General features: G+C 36.0%; 1 protein-coding gene across 1 annotated transcript; it reads left to right on the top strand.

The window, feature by feature from the left end:
* The first annotated feature begins 638 nt into the window (after positions 1 to 638).
* On the top strand, positions 639 to 17202 carry LOC141834604 (protein STRUBBELIG-RECEPTOR FAMILY 5-like). Its single transcript, XM_074721922.1, has 16 exons — positions 639 to 727; positions 1138 to 1270; positions 1768 to 1839; positions 1935 to 2000; positions 2282 to 2353; positions 2438 to 2509; positions 5024 to 5095; positions 5164 to 5229; positions 5716 to 5781; positions 5862 to 6118; positions 10060 to 10328; positions 14241 to 14506; positions 15116 to 15236; positions 15335 to 15471; positions 16007 to 16163; positions 16758 to 17202. Exons 1-16 carry the CDS (start codon positions 640 to 642, stop codon positions 16902 to 16904), a joined length of 2061 nt encoding a protein of 686 aa, XP_074578023.1. The 5' UTR covers position 639; the 3' UTR covers positions 16905 to 17202.
* Positions 17203 to 17777: the final 575 nt, after the last annotated feature.

Here is a 17777-nt window from a genome sequence, read left to right on the forward strand (position 1 = left end):
AAATTGCTATTTTTGTAACTTTTTACATTATTCAAATTAAAATTTTTAATTTTATAAATTCGAACAATGAATTATAATTTAAAATAATTTAAATTTGAATTTAATTTAAATTATTCATATATGAACGTATTTAAATTAAATATTATATAAAAATAATTTAATTTTCCTTCAAATTTGATTAGTAAATAATTCGTGATAAATTAAATATTATATAAAAATAAATTTTAATTTAATTTAAAAAAAACTATTCAAACATATTGCATAATTTTAAATATTAATTAAATATTTATAAGCCGGCTCACAGAGTTCGCGGACAACTCCGCTGGGCCTAAATCGGTCCGGTCGGGAGTCCGGACCGTTGGCTTTCTTCGCGACTATATAAGGTCCAGAAATCAGAGGCTCCCCGGCACCTCCGCGGCGTCGGTTGTCGGTCGCCGCCCGCTCCGATGGCACCCTGCGAGACCGCCAGCACCACCCCCCTCGCTAGCCCTCCCCCCAGTGCCCCAATTTTAGGAGAGGCGAATGCATCCCACGGGGACATCCGAGGGTTCGCCTGCCGAAGCGTCGGCACCGACCTCTCCCTCGCTCCCCCCTTCCTCGTGGAACAATCGTTCGATCTGTAGATTTGCTCCTTCCGCCATGGATCTCTGTCTTCCTCCCCTTGTTCTTCTCTTGCTGATCCTTCCGCTCGCCAATCCGGTCCGAGGCAGTACCGATCCGCCAGACGGTGAGCCGTGCCTGTGATTTTGCAGGTTCTAGGGTTTGTCTTGTTCGAATCCAATAGGAATTGCGTTGATTGTGGTCGAATAACGTAGTTTTTGTTTTACGAAATCATTTGATGGTTTGTTTGGAATAACAAGAAATAGGCCAAAAGGGAATCTTTTTGATTCGTGGATTACAGTACCAGTCCGATCGGTCAACGATCGCTTTTCATATTCCTCTGATTGACCGTGAGAAAAGTTGCTCACCATTACTATGGAAAAAAAAGTTTTCTGCGAGATCCTCCATAAGCGTTGAAACACTAGTTTTGCAATGTTCTTATCCGTTCTATTTTTTTCTACTTATCATTCGACGCTGCTTATATTTTAGGTTATTTATGTTCGTCTTTGATCTAAGCTATTGCCCTTTCTTTTGCAGTTTCTGCCTTGAATGTTATGTATCGAAGCTTAAATTCCCCCTCTCAGTTAAATGGATGGAGATCCAGTGGAGGTGACCCTTGTGGCGATGATTGGAAAGGTATCACATGCTCTGGCTCATCCGTGACCAGAATGTAAGGAACTCTCATATTTCTTGGTTATTTTTTTTAATGTTTGTTACTTTTGTTGTTTTAGTTCAGTTATCACCTGCCTTTCTATACGTAATCTGTAACAAATTTATGTAGAAGCTAGAACTTCTAGTTTCTTTTCTCTGTATATGCTTCGTCTCTACACTCTCATGCATTCACCTGTTTCAAGGAGTTTTGCCCTTTGGCCTACAATTGTTCTCCAAAAAAAAAAAACAAAAATCAACACTATGCTTTTATTAAGACCTTTCTACATGGTCATGGTACTATTATCTGCATATATAGTTATGTGCCTGTCTCATTTTTCCTTTTTTGATAAACTTTGTAGTGATATAATCTTGCCTAGAGTTCAATGACATGAAAGACCAACCCCTTAGCTGGGTTTCTTCTTTTCTTGTTCACTATATTTTTGTTTTTCTGTTGGCTGTATTTTTTCACTACATATTGGAGGTGTTAACTGCGTCTATTTTTTTGATGCCAATCAGAGAACTCTCGGGTCTTGGTTTGTCGGGTACGCTGGGTTACCAACTGTCAAGCTTGACTTCAGTAACTTATTTGTGAGAATTAACTTGCTATTTCTTGAGATGCATTGGTTTGCAGCTTAACTACATTGGTTTGCAACTTAACATGTTTTTTCTCTGTCTTAGTACAGTGACATCAGCAAGAACAATCTTAATGGTGATGTACCTTACCAGCTTCCACCTAATGCTGATCATATGTAAGTCTCACTGGAAACATGCTATATATCCATCACTAATTATTTCAAGCTAGCTATTTATTTCCTTTAGTATAAGAATTAAAAATATCAGAGTCAAGTAAAACCTGTAATTTTGCCCAATAAAGTCAGTTGGACCTATCTTCGTGGTTGAAAACAAGTGAACCATGATGTTTGCAACATTAATATGTGTGTATTTTGCTTCTCTTTATGTTTAAATGGCTAACAATATATAACTGGACATCCATGCACATACTTATTGGGATTTCTTTTCATTTATGCAGAGATCTTGGTGGAAATACACTTTCTGGAGGGATTCCTTATTCAATTTCTCAGATGACTGATCTTACATACTTGTAAGGGATTACATTTTTCAATGGATATTCCCTTGCATGGTAAACATCTCAGTCATTAATGATTTGAAGTTGGAAATAATGCAGAAATCTTGCCCATAACCAGCTTCATGGACAGTTGACTGATATGTTTGGTTCACTTCATAGACTCTCATTGCTGTAAGACAGCTTGTCGATTCATTTCCTTTACTTATAAAACCTGCTAAAGTAGTTTCCTTATTAAAAAAAATATGAATCCATTTCTCTTTTCGGTCCAACTCATCACAACAAAAATTCTGCCAATAATTTAATCAAGGTTTGTTTCCCTTCAAAACTTGATGAAAACAACCAAGGTTTACAAACATTTAGATTATAGCATTAAGGTGCCTAGGCAATGTACCATCTTTTGGAAAGCCCTTTTTGTTTTAAAATTCAATTTTTAAATATTCTCTTCCATTGAAATAATTATTTTGTTTGCTTTTCTGAAAAGAAATCAAATGTTGGATGAAATATTAGTTTCCTTGTCATGTATTCATGATTTTGGTATATATAAGCTGAGATTAAGATATTGTAGCATATAATTCAAGTAAAAGTTTCTAGGAGATTTGCTAGCTTCTAGAAGTGTTTTTTTTGTTTCGAAACTTTTTTTTTAAATAAAAATATTCCTTTTTGTCGAAGGTAATGCTTTTGTTTGCTAGTTAGTGAGATCAAATCAAACATTGGATGAATGTGCTTCCTTGATCTCTATCAATGATTTTTTGCACTAGTTTGTTGAGATCAACATACTGTGACAAATAGTTCGCTTTGAGACTTATTTTTTTTACTTCAAGCTTGAGGCTTTTTAGAGGTATATATTGTTAGAGTTATTCGTGTAATAGATTTAGTCCTAGATTAGTAGTTCTAGATTTTGGGTTTTATGGTCACTTGATTATGATGTGCAATACTTTATGGTATCGATCCCCCTTTCTAGGGTTAGGATTTTCCAAAGAAGAAAAATTCCCTAAGGAGGAGGCCACCCACCAGGCTTTCCCTTATCCATATCTTCTCTCTCTTTTACATATTGTTTGTTAGCAATATTGCTCTTCTTCCCTCTTTCCCATTATTCCTTTTGTGCACTAGTAAGCAACTTTGTTACTCTCTTCCTTGTATTGTTAGTGAGATGACACCTTCCCTAGTCGTGTCCAGTAACATCACATTGCACCGTGTAAGATGCAGTCCCTCCATCTTGAGCTTCGGAATACAATTTCTGTCCTATTGTGTGTGATTCATCTACTTTCGTTGCCATCCACATTATCAAATGACAACATACACAACTATAATCTCCATATGTGGCCTTCATGCATGACTTGTTTTTGCATGTGATCCAACCATCCCTCTCCATGATTTCTGCCTGTGGCTTTCACATGTGGCATCTCCACATGTGATTGCTTGCTTCCGACATCTCCATATGTGACTTCCACATGTGCAAACCAGTTTGATGTTGACTCTTGCAATTTCCATGAGCACGATTTACTGCCCCTATATCTATGATATTCCAATGCCATTTCCTTGTGGCTTCTCCTTATCTCTTACTTCCAATCATCTTTTTGACATTGCTTACAAATTTTCCCTCCCTTAGACAAGAAACCAACAATAAGCTCCTATAACTTGCGTTGATGATCATCCATGCAAAACTCCTTAATGTGTGTGCCCAACTTCTTGTGGATTCCATTATTTCTTCCACCATCCTACTTGTAGAGTATCGACTGCTACCTAATCCCTCTTCTCCTTCTAGCCCTACAGCCTACACATCATTGTTGCACTTAGTGACGAGGTATCCTTCTATATCTCCAAGAGAATGATCTCTATGTGCTTAACAAGCAGGTTCAGAAGACCTAACAAATTAGATAGTAGTGAACTCTCCCCTTGAAGGTCTAAATGGAATGCAAAATCAGTGGAGGGGAGCACTCTACCAGTGGCCTTTGTTTGCAACCCAACCTTTAGCCTTTGCTTTTGTAAACTTCAATTGGGGAAGCGGTTCGTCCCTTGTGGTTGGTTTAGACCATGTTATTTTGATGGTTTGGTAATATGATTTAAGTTAGCTATGTGTTTGATGTTGCTACATCAACTGTGCAAGTTTAGTCATACCAAGTGACTTTGATACTCGAGGATAGGTAGTTCAGATTGAGCGACTAATGGACATGTTAAGGGGTTGCTTAGAGTATACGAGGGCAAGGAGTCCACATCGAGGATGAGCTTGATGGAATCAAGGGTAGGTGACCTAAATTAGGGAGGTGATCGAAATACTTGAGCTCAAAGATGGAATATGTTCAACAATTTTGGGAAGAAAGGTGGGAGACATATGCTGTATTATAATCTTCAAGTGGTATTTTACAATTAGTTGGAGTTAGCTATATGAATCCTATCTTTATTGAGCTCCATGCAAAACGATGCCAATAGTATTTCAATTAGTTAAATTATTATTTTTATTATATTAGCTAATGTTTTCTTTAGTCCTACTTTGCCTTTTATATCTTCACTTTAATTGATTCATCTCTTTTAAAATCAATAAGTTTTTCCTTCAGCTTCAATAAGATTAAATGATAAATTTGTTTGACTTGATAATGGTTATGCTATCTGCATGCCTGTTATTTGTCTATGAATTCTATGCATACAGTCATATTCTCTGTTACAAATTTCAAATTCTGTTATCAGGGATCTTTCATACAACCAATTCTCAGGAAACCTACCTCAAAGCTGTGGATCCCTCTCTAATCTCAAACATTTGTAAGGAATTCGAAATTTTATTAAGTTCTTGTCTTTTACATCTGATGTTATTTGTATTTCACCTACAGGCTATTACAGAACAATCAATTTAGTGGTTCAATAGGTGTGCTTGGCCATCTTTCTCTTGAAGAATTGTAAGTATTTTTTATGATAGTCACGTCATGTTTAGATGCTCTTTTTATCTACTTGAAGAAGTATATAATATGCTGTTTCAAGTACAACTACTTACTGTTTGTTATTCGATTACTCTAAAAGAAAGTTCCTTGGGAGCTAATTTTGTGTCTGCTCCTGTTGAATATGAAATTATGTAGATTTTCATAGCTGTGAAATATGTGCTGGAGAAATTAACATAATTTTGTTGGAGTTATCAAGTTAACATTGTTATCTTGATGCATCTCTTTGATGCATCGAGTCCAAATGATGCTTATGAATGCTGTTCAAGGCAATGGAAAGTCTGGTTTACAATGATACGAGGATATCATGATTTAATAAATATGTTTACTATGTGAAATTATATAAATTTCATGTGAGAACATTATGTTTTTTTTTCTGATTGTTCATCTTTTGCTTGCTTTTGCATACTCACCAATCTTTAACCATATTTCTCATTATACTGTCAGGAATATTCAAAACAACCAGTTCACAGGTTGGATTCCAAACAAATTGAAAAGTATACGTAACCTTAAGTGAGTGGTAGTGGGCTTAAGCTTTTTTTTGTGTGGATTTTGTTCTTTTTTTTCCCTGATGATTACTTTTTCTTTTATAGAATAGATGGAAATTCCTGGTCATCTAGCCCAGCACCTTCAGGCATGTCTAAAGCAGGAGATGTAAGCTCATCCACTGCCGATGATGGAAATCAGAATTCTGGTATGAAAGCTGCAGCCATTGTTGTGACAGTTATAGCTGTATTAGTATTAGCTCTTCTTTTAATGGCTCTTGTTAAGAGAAGATCTTCAGCTTCATCTCATTATCTTGATGATCAATATAGCCAGAACAGATCAAGTACACCTCTAGTAGATAATGGTACGTACAGACTTTGTTATGCTAGTTCTTTGGAGTCATTATATTGTCATATAAGTTATAACTGCTACTATATGAGCTCTTTATTTTCAAGAAGCTACACTAACAATATTGTGTAGTTGCTCTTCTATGAGTTTTGAGTATAGCAGTGAAACTATGATTTTTTGCAAATTTCTTCCATGGCTTCATCTCTTGAAACTTAAATTGAGAGTGTGTTTACCATTATGACACCATTTGTTCGGTTCTTACAACTATAGTTCAAAATTTCTATTAGTGTTAGTTATCATGGGTGACCTATACTGATCAAGGCCAACAAACATGGATTAAAAACTATATGTTTGACCCATCCCGATCCCATGTATTACTCGTAATGGGCTGTACAAATATTAGTTTCAGCTCATGTCGAGCAGGACATAATCATTTAGAGGTAAGTTAAATCCAATTGAGATCCAATTCCAAATAATTACTCAATCAAATATACAGGTTGGTTTAATTAATGTAACTTCATATATATGCCAAAATATGCAAGACAATTTAGTGTTATCCTGCTATTAGATGCTATTACAGTTTTAGTAAGAGATACTCTTAGCAGTATGTTATTTCATAAATTATGATGTTTGTTTTATAATATTAGTTGTTTCTATGAAGTGTTAGTTTAATTGACTATGAAATTGTTATGTTCTTGTTTTGGATGTAAACCAAATAGGAGTGAATCAAAAGGTTGGGATTGGTCAAAAGTAATGTCACCACTGGTCAAATTATCTCATTCTGTCTCACGAGTGCTAGCAAGCATGACACTAAGATGGTGTCATTCGAGTCTGATATCAACACTAAAATTATGAACCTTGCTTAAACTTCTAATTCTCAATCAGTGCATAATTTGGCTCGATCTTTTCTTAGTATGTAGTTTACTAAATTTTAGAAGTAAACCTACTGATTATGTTTACATGAAGCCATGATAATTTAATGTGAAAAGTTTGAAGTTAACATTATGATGCACCGGGGAACTGAATAGTCTCGAAGCCCATTGTGAGTTACACTAGTATAATTAGAATGTAGCAGCTTCTTGCAGCGTCACAATTAGCATGCATTACAAGTATATAAGATGAATTTCATGGATTATATGCGGATACTTTAAAAAATGTGTTAAGGTGATGATATTTACATTGGTGCACAAGGTTACAGAAGAAAGCAACAAACAAACCTTGAATTTCACTATTCAGAATTCGCTTGCGAATCTTATCCTGTCACTGAACTTACTCAAACATGCATTTGAGTATCCAACGGTGTCAAGCTCCAAGTGAGCCCTTTTCCCAAGGCTAGGAATGAGTAAACCAATAATGGATGATTCCATTGACATGACCTTTGTGTTCGGTCAAGGAATTCCATTGACATGCAAATCAGTAAGGTTACAAGAGCAATCATAGTCAAGTGAAACACTAACATTTCAAATATGATTCATTGCAAAACAAAATACAGAAATTAAACTATACAAAATATCTCATACTTGCTGAAATAAATATAATATGTTCAAACATGAAAAACATAATTCCTAAAATGGTAAAACTATACAACTCAAAAAGACTGACAAAAGCTTCAACTCCATTAATCGGAATGTCAACTATTAAAGTAGCAATGCGCCTAATAACTTGATTCAATGCCTCTACTAGTTTCAGATTGATTTGGAGCAAAAGTGTAGGGGCAGGATTGTTAATAAAACTAGTTGGAGAGCCTTCCAAAGGAAGCTAAGGTAGACAAATATATAAATAAAGGATAAAACATATATACTTCAAAATGAGCCCAACTCCATCTTACACTTCTACATTTATTCTTAGTGGGAATCCTAATGATATTTCATAAAGGATTGTACATTACCATTTCAACCAATTTCTCATTCAGAGTTGTAATTATTTAACCACATGATCTCCAGTTTGGCATTGATGACTCCCAATCGTCATGGGCCTACAATATCTCCACTCATGCGTTCTCCAATTAGGCAACACCCAACAATCTAGAATCTACAACATCTCTAAGTTCTTGTGCAGGTTAGGTAAAGACTATAACAACTATATGCTAGTCGTAATGATTTTGTGGTAAAGACTAAATATAGGGCCCAATTGACATTGACCTACATCCAAAGTATTCCATACAATCTCTTTGCTCATAGGACAAACCATGCTCAGTGTTGGTTCCCAATGTGTCTTAACTTATTTTCTAGTTAGAGATGTGAAAGGCATACTAAGATGTAAAGTTAGTGCATGCATTTATTGATGTCATCTTAAGGAAGAATTTACTAGCAAGCATGTTTTATGAAGGTTCTCACAACAAGAAGCTGATATACATTATTCTAATCATATTTCATTAATAACATAAATCTGTAATCATGTTTACTTGTTAACATCAAATAAAATATCTAAGCTTGATAAACAAGTATATTATACACGCGTAAGGAAGCTAAAATATATCAGGAAATACTTAAGGTTAACTAACACTCAAATTAAGGGACATAAAGAGATTTTTACAATATATCAGGAAATTCCTAAATAATGATATTTTCTAATTAAACCCCTTAAATTACGGGATTTTGTACTCTGTATACGGCTATTTATTTTCTACTCTGTACACAGCTGTTTACAACTCGACAAGAAGTATAAACAATCATTTTATGCTGCATTTGAACTGTAGAAATACCTCCGTGGGCAAATGAGGTGACCGGCTGAGAAGCATTGACACTAGCCTTGAATCAAGGAGCCTTGAGTTCTCTTATGCTAGAACAACAATAGAAATAAGTTACTCGTGCAGTGGAAGATGGGCGACTAGGATGGAAGCCATGGAGAGACTCTCATGTATTTATGACATGCCTAAATCTTCCAGTGCGGACATTTAGGCACCCTGACCATCAGAGTGACCCCCTCAACCTCACTGTCCGTTTCTTTGAGAATTCAACATCTTTTTCTTTTCTTAAAATAATAATCTGGTCCGAAAGGGGTTGGCCCAATAAAAGTGGGACAGGATTAAAAATGGCTCAGAAGTCTGTTATGGAATCTACTTCTGGCCCAGAAACTTGGACTAAAATTTGCTGCTGGCACAAAGTGGTTCAGGCAAAAGCATAGTGTTGACGCCTCATCAGGAATAGGAGGCAACATAGATTGACACGAGTTATTCTTGCCCACTGAGAGAAGATCACATGCTGGACTAGGCTGGGCTGTGATCAGATCTGATAAATGCTTTGCCAGCTTCACCAAGAAAAAGAAACATTGAAGGGAAGATGGCAAAGGTAATGTTGCTAGTGTTGTAGAGGAAACAGTGATGGAAAGTCGTCAAGGCACTGGCAAAGCACATCAGACGGTATGCAGCAGTTGCATGATGTCGATGGCTGATGCAGTGCTGCTCCAAGCTCTATGCTTAGAGGGCTTATGATTTCGACGACAATGGATGCTCTTGTGTGCAAATGAGGAACTGCTGAGAAGTGGTGGCGATGGTGATGCATTGTAGCAGTGGCGTAAAACAACTTTGTCTGTGGACCAATAGCTGATGTGCGCAAAAGGATGAAGATGAAGCCAAAGTGATCGGTGCTTGACAAAGATGCGGTGGAATAGGGAGAAAGTATCGCTTTACTCCAATACCATTTTACATTTAAAGTGATAAATTATTCCCCATGCAAACCTTAATATTCCTCCTCTATATATAGAAATATTACAAATGGACTCCTACATCTTACATATTTATACATAGCTCTTATTATGTTTCCTTCCTGTAAAAGAGTTCAGCTCAGCAATCAGTTGCCTTGAGCCCTTGACTATGATGACTGATAAGTTCTGTAAGTAAACTGATAAAAATTCAATGTACATTATGTTTCTTTCTAAACTTTCTTTGGGATTCTCTTTTTCTCTGCTATAAAAAGGTTCTACTTGTCCAATGATCAGATGTGAATCTGCTTGCAGAGCTTAAGGGTTCTGCTTCTTCAATTGACATAAAGTCTACGGAAGCAGCTTCTTTAGGACTTACACCTGCTCCTACCGATGCTGGCAAGTCAGTCAGTGATAATGAGTTTGCAAATAAGTTTCATTCGCGGAGAAGCACTGATCGTCCTCCTCTCACAATATATTCATCATCTGATTTGCAAGCTGCCACTCGATTTTTTAGCTCTAGCTGTCTTCTTGGAGAAGGGAATATTGGGAGAGTATACAAGGCAACAGTTTCTGATGGGAAGGTATATTTATATTTAGATAACTTAGTATATTTACTAGAAATGTTTCTCAGTTACTTTCTTTCGTACTCTTTATTATGGAACAAATACAAAGGACAGTAATAATTTTGCAATTACTTAAAAAATGTTTTTCATGTTGGTTAATTTTATAGAAGAGAATACCATACAAATGTCCTAGCGGTTAGCATGTATTCATATGAATCTTGTTTGCTTTTTGGTAGCTTATCACTTACCATGTGGAGCTTGTTTTCCTATTTGATTATGATACAATATTAGCAATGAGATGTCACATTGGTATGTCATGCTGAAGTCATTTAAAATTATTTTAAATGCTTTTTCTATTTGTTTTCTTGACAATGTTGTAACTTGTCATGTTTGAATCATCCTCCTAGACTAACAAGAAATTAAATCATTAAGATGGAAAAATACAGGGAATTATTTGTCCTAGGGGCTTGCATGTATTCATGTGGAGCTTGTTTTCATTTTGGTAGCTTCTCACTTTCCAAGAAGAGTTGATTTCCTATATGATGCTGATGCAATACTAGCAATGAGCTGCCTCATTGGTATGCCTTGCTGAGGTCATTTAAAAATATTTTTCAATGGTTTTGCCGTTTGTTTTCTTGCAATGTTGTAAGTTGTCTTGTTTGAATCATCCTCCTAGAAGAAAAAAAAATTAAATTAAGATGGAAGGTGAGAATTATTGGCTCAGGATTGTCAAAAGTAGAAACCAATTTACTCATCAATCATGATGAAGAATCAATTATCAAACTAATTTTTCTCTCAGAGTATCAAAAATATAAGTACTTACGCAAGAATTCTTATTAGTGGATTATTAGCCTTAACCAGAGAATAAGTTATTTCTTATAGTTAGGACTAGGAGCCTATCAAGAAGAAAAGATAGCTCTGAAATGGAGATGTGGTTGAATTTTGGTCTACAAACTAAAACCTTTCTTTGTGATCAGACCCAGTGTCAAGTTATCGCTGTCATTGCCGAGTGAATTCCTAGAATAAGTGTGCATCATATTTCTCCCATTATGCTATTTCTATTTGGAGTATTCAATTATTTCTGCATTCCAGTAAGCATTTGCAATGTATTTTTCCTTGTTTAGTTTGAAAATTGTAAAACCTATTCTTGCTTTTTGCTTAAGAAATGCTTTTATGTCCATCAAAGTCTCAACTCCACATTTTTTTTGACACACCCTAATACCAGTACGATGATATTGCAAATCCCTAGATTACTATAATGCTTTAACCATCTACTTTTCCGTGTCTCTGTTCAAACTCGGCACGGTTTGAGATTTTAAATTTTGATAAGAACATCACAACTTATTAGACCTCTCAACTTCCCCTTTTTGCATCTAGGAAATGATATGACTCATGCATGTAAATGGACCACTAAAAATCTCTCTGCTATCTCCAATGTGCATCATCAAACAAAAGAGGAATCACTCTTAAATGGATAGAGAATGGATCAACTCCTTAGAAAATGTGAAAAATATTGCAATTTTAACTGTAACTGTGTTACAAATGACAACTTGTCAAAGAATTTACCCTCACTCCTAAGATGAGATGGAGTAACTAACCCTTCTCATACAACTTGAGTATGTTAGGATCGTGAGGGATTGTGACCAATATCTAGAGGGGGATAACACAATCTACAAATTACAATACTTACTTGTGCTAATGCTTTAGCATGGTCAATCAAACAATGTTAATCGTAGTGAAAACAATAAACATACAAATCAATGCTAACAAACCAATTTATGTGGTTTGTAACCCTCGGTTCCTACTCTAGATCGAGGACTCTTCAGTGAGTCACTTATGAATGCCCACTAGCTTTCTCTTTCTTTGTTCCTTCGCCGAGTCACCTCTTCTTATCATTAGTCATCTACTCGCCAAGCTAATGGCTACTTCAATCAACTCAATCCCGCATCAGTCGACTGCACCACTATACGTCCTAAGTCATCCTACTATTGCAACCTATCTATGTTAGATCAACGGTCACCTTCAAGAAACTAGTTGACTACCCAATTGATTGAGTCCAACTTAGTTGACTGCTTAGTCCACTTAGCCATGAACTTGCCTAAGTCAATTGCTAGTCGACTCACCCACCGATCGATCGAGTCCAAGATTTAGTTGACTAAATCATTAACTATGACCATTCTAATAGTTGATTGTTGGCAAGTCCAATGCTTATCCTAATCCAAATTATAGGTCGCTTAACTCTCACAACTCACTTAAGAGTTTACCTTTGTAGCTTGACTTTCACCCACGAAGTCATCTCCCTTCTAGTTGTAAGTCTCTTGGATGCACCGAACCTTGGCTCTTTCCATATGTTATGCTTCACTCTTCATCTAAGTAGTAGTTTGCTTCCTTCCAATAATTGTCATGTGTCATGCTTCACTCTTCATCTAAGCAGTTCACTTCCTTCCAATAATTGTCAATATTGCAGTTCTATGGATGCCCCATTTCATTATTCTCTAATCAACAAACTTTGAGTCATCGAGCCATCGATCCAACCAACTTGACCGCGCCAAGTCAAGCTCCATACCAAGTCCCTGCATGACTTCACAGCCAAGTAAAGCTTCATGTGTATTCTACCAAGTCTTCTGCACAACTCCATACGCACATTAGAAACAAAGGTAAGCCTAACTTAAATCTCTTGCCCCAAAACATCAAAACTCATTGTTGAACCCGACCACTTACGACACGATTGCACCAACAAATTACATTCTTGTCGTGGAAGGAGTTTACTAGAGGCAAAGGGCCAAATCCTGTAGGTTAACCTAGTGTACAAGAACTTGAGGTACTTCATATGATTGAATGGGCTAAAAAACATGATGGGGTTCTACGAGAAATTTGAGGTACTTCATGTGATTGAATGGGCTAAAAAACATGATGGGGTTCTACAAGGGATAAAATAACTATGATATTTTTAGAACTATAATTTGAGGAATAATACTGATGTTTTTTTTAATAAGAGATATTTAATTCCTACATATATAAAGTTATCAACAAAAAAATACTTCTAGTTAGTTTGTGATATTACTGGATTGGGATATTGGATGGGGGATACAATGGAGGGAAGCCATAATGGGAGGGAGAAATTGACGTTGGGCTTTGACATTATGAGAGAACATAATAGGAAGACGAAGGCAAAGGAGAGATAATCGAGTGCCTCAATTAGAAATCACTATAAAGATGCATGTTGTATTCGGGATTAAAGAGATCTTTTATTAATCATTTGAACTGTCAACTGTTTTTAACAATAACCCTAGACCCAATGTATAGATGTTACACTAAACTCACTCAATTAAGACTCAAGTGAAGAAGAATAAGTTTAATTGGAAAATAAAATAAAATAATATAAATTTGTATCTAGAATCAATATTATTTTATTTAGAATACTTGATTTTAGTTGAAATGATTTCCTTCTATATCATTTGGTTAAACCATCTTTGCCATATGTGAGTAAAAATAGAAATGATAAATAATTTTCTCAATTAGTTAGGTATCAAGGTTTTTTTTATTCTGCAACTGATTGGTTACCCTACAACATTGATTGATGACATGTTGGATGATCCTTGTGGAAGCTTCGTAGGAATAAGCTCTTACCTTAATGGTTTGGACATTAATTAATGTTGATGTTGACACTTTTATAGCATTGAGCATTTGCAAAAAAATTTATTGTCTTTCCTTCTCATTATAAGTAGTCATGCTTGACGCTCAGTCTTCCTGTGGCATGGTGTTTCTTATTTAAATTATTAGTGGAGATATGGAATGTGAGCATGGCATTTGTCTTTCCTATGATGTATAAACATTCTTTTAGCCATGATATTTGTGCTTAGATTAGATGATTTTTTTTTTCTGTCAGAAGTGTGGTTGAAATGTTGGCGTCTTACAATGCTTTCTCAGGTTTTGGCTGTTAAGAAGATAGAAACATTGAATCTGTCTGGAACTTATGACTTCATGGAAATAGTGTCAGACATTTCGAAGCTACATCACCCTAACATGTCTGAGCTTTTAGGTTATTGCTCAGAATCTGGGTACAAATGCTTAGTCTATGAGTACCAGTGGAATGGTTCTCTTCATGGTTTTTTGCATTTATCTGATGAGTATAGCAAACCATTGACTTGGGACACCCGAGTAAGAATTGCTCTTGGGACTGCTCGTGCTGTAGAGTAAGTTTATATTCCTAAGATCTCATTTTTAGAAAAAGTATGATTACTGTGACTACTGAGTAGCTAAATATTAGTGATTTTTTTGTGTGAAAAAAATCTCACATACTTGGAGTTGCAGGAGTAAAAAAGTTCACTAGTTTAGTCTCAAGGCTTCCAAAACAATGGAACACAATCACTATGGTTTACTTTGCAGCTTACCCCCATTCCTTTTGACAACCAAAGATGACTATTAAGACTGAAAATGTGTGTTTTCTATCATATTATCGAATCTAAAAACTAAAACTAAATAAAAATATATATGAAGCAGCACTAAGATCATACTGCTCACCATCTTTAATTATGTCTAATTGCATCTTTTTCACCAGTCTTCACGAGTCTTTGCATGATTCATCTAGAACTTCCTCTGGATGCTTTATGGAGGCTTTGTTGATGCCTGGTTGCTTGGTTTGTTTGCTCATCAATAATCAATTGACAAAATTTCCAACTTTGATTAAGTTACTCTCTGCTTGATCAGCCGGCAATATTTCATTAGTTTATTTCATGAGCATAATATCTTCTAACATGGTGTTTATATCTTCATATTGTCATCTGACAATCAGCTTTGTCCAGATATTTGCATGAGGTCTGCTCCCCCTCTGTGATTCACAAGAACATAAAGTCTGCAAATATCTTGCTTGATGCCGAGCTAAATCCACGGTTATCTGACTCTGGTTTATCAGTCTTCTTTGAGGTTTAAGCTAAATGTTTTTTACTACATTTCAACCAGACATGACATTCTAACACCCCAAACAATACAGAGTTTCTGACCTCTTCATCATTTTGCATCAGGATACTAGTGAGAACTTGGGGCCTGGATACAATGCTCCAGAATGCACAAAACCTTCTGCCTATACACTGAAGAGTGATGTCTACAGCTTTGGAGTGGTCATGCTGGAGTTATTGACAGGTCGGAAGCCCTTTGACAGGTAACTAAGCATGCTGTCTGTTTAGGAATAGTCGCTTGTGTTTTGACATGCAGAGCTGGAGTTCAACCTCTTAGCAGAATTAAGTCAGTTGAAATTAGCCATATCAATGCTAATTTAACTTCATGGGGTATCCTGAACAATTAGAAAAATGGTTGCAGATCTAGAAGTATCAACTGTCATTTCATTTGTGCAAGAACACCTAAATCTTGCAATTGAACATTTGAGTATTATGGAGGCATATAAGTGAGAAAAAAAATCCATCACTTTGAGCATGCGTAACTGATCTGGTAGTTTATCATTTACTTGGAGAGTCAGATAACTAAACTTTTGCATTTTTCTAGGTGTACCTACCTTTTCTACCAGGTACACTTGATTACCAAACATCAAACTGAAAAGTGAATTGAATAAAACTGACTACGGAGTATGCAGATCCCGATTAACTTTTCAAGCTCAATTCTTCCACAAGCTCACTGCTTATCCTTCTGTTTATTTCTTTCATCACTATATAAACCTCTCATTTTGTTTGAAATTTCAGTTCCAAGCCAAGAATAGAGCAGTCATTAGTTCGGTGGGCAGCACCACAACTACATGATATTGATGCTTTGGCAGGGATGGTTGACCCTGCTCTCCGGGGGCTCTACCCACCAAAGTCATTGTCCCGATTTGCTGATGTAATTGCTCTCTGTATCCAGGTAATGCGTCCTAAACTAGTATGTATTTGTATTCTGCTGCACTTCAACCTTGACTATGGTTCGACAATTTCCATGCCACACTCTGAAGAGCTAGCTTGCATTTTTTTTCCGAAATGGTTGTCCAAAGTTTATGCTTCAATATTGAATAAATTCTTCCAAACTAATTATCACACAAAAGCCTACCATTATACCATTTAGTTCTTGCTGACCCATTAGCATATGACATCAATATTTATTATTTGCCAATTTAGAGACATTTGATTAGGAATTAATTATATTCTACCAGGGAGAGGTTGCAATGGATTACTATATATCTATGAGATCTTTGTTTACTTTCTTTTTTCTTTTTTCAAGAGCTTCCTAAACTTATGGAACAATGGCTATATGATTTACCGTCTAGTGAAGAGGCATTGGTGCTCTAAACCTATCGCTACAGCTTGATGCATATAAAAATCCAATATTCATTTAGCTGTTAACCATAAGATTTTTCTAAGATAATATGTAAAAGCTTTAAGTTCTATTGGCATCTGTTCTGTTGGTATTTTGCATACAAAATCAATTTACTTCATTCCTTGATCTTTTGAATCCATGCAGTCAGAGCCTGAGTTCCGGCCTGCAATGTCTGAAGTAGTGCAGGTGCTGGTTCGATGCATTCAGCGCACCAGCATCAACAAGAGGACGGGTGGAGATTTAACCAACTCTCACTCCACCAGGAGCGAAGATTCCGATGGATACTACTGAGGAAAGTCTTCAACTCATTGAATCCCCTCAAGTTTCTCAAGTATCATTTCGATCGACTAAGAATAGTCAGTCACTTGAGCTGTTGTTTTGATACACCATTTTGTCTGAGAAAGACCATGAAGCTCTTGCTTGTGTACTCAAGTCTTTTCTCTTCAACAAAGCATCCTCACACATTCTGATTGAACTTTTGCAGTTTGTAATTGATTGTCTGAAAATTCCTATGAAGATCACACCTGACCTTTTGTTTGAGCTAGAGGAAATTACTCGTGCCATATCGAATATCGCCTATCGATCCCCGTGTGCAAGCTTGAATTCTGAATACTTGTGACTGGTCTTTTTGATTGTCTAAACACCATACCGCAGTCTTGCTTAATGAAAGATATATGCCAAGTTGAGAAACATAAGTTACTAATAACTAGCAGTCATAGTGATGCAGTCGAAATCTGCTGCCTCATTGGACATTGATCGCGAAACTTCCTTTTGTAATATGATGAAATTTACATGGATCAACATGTGTCAAAAGGCGTCAAAGTCATCCGGTGAGACCTTCTTCGATGCTTAAGTCATTAGGAAATGAAATCAATTGGGAAATAGAAAGATAGTAATGGAAGAGAAAAAAAATAGAGAGATTATGGTTGATTATCGGTGATGATGCTCGTACTATTGACTTCAATATTTATAGAGGATTGTTGTCCCAAATTCTAATAGGTTATTAGATTTCAAGATTGTAGGTCATGCTCAATTCTAATATAGAGCTCTCATGAAGCCAAGCATGTAGACCGAGTCTGTTAGCTGGCAGATAATTAGGTATTATTAATCATAAGTCATCTTGAATTGTATATAAGTGATTAACTCTTTTAGATAACACCTAAA

Source organism: Curcuma longa, chromosome 9 (genome assembly GCF_044706935.1).
Source record: "Curcuma longa cultivar G26 ecotype Majalengka, Jawa Barat chromosome 9, ITB_CL_G26_1.1, whole genome shotgun sequence".
Taxonomy (NCBI): domain Eukaryota; kingdom Viridiplantae; phylum Streptophyta; class Magnoliopsida; order Zingiberales; family Zingiberaceae; genus Curcuma; species Curcuma longa.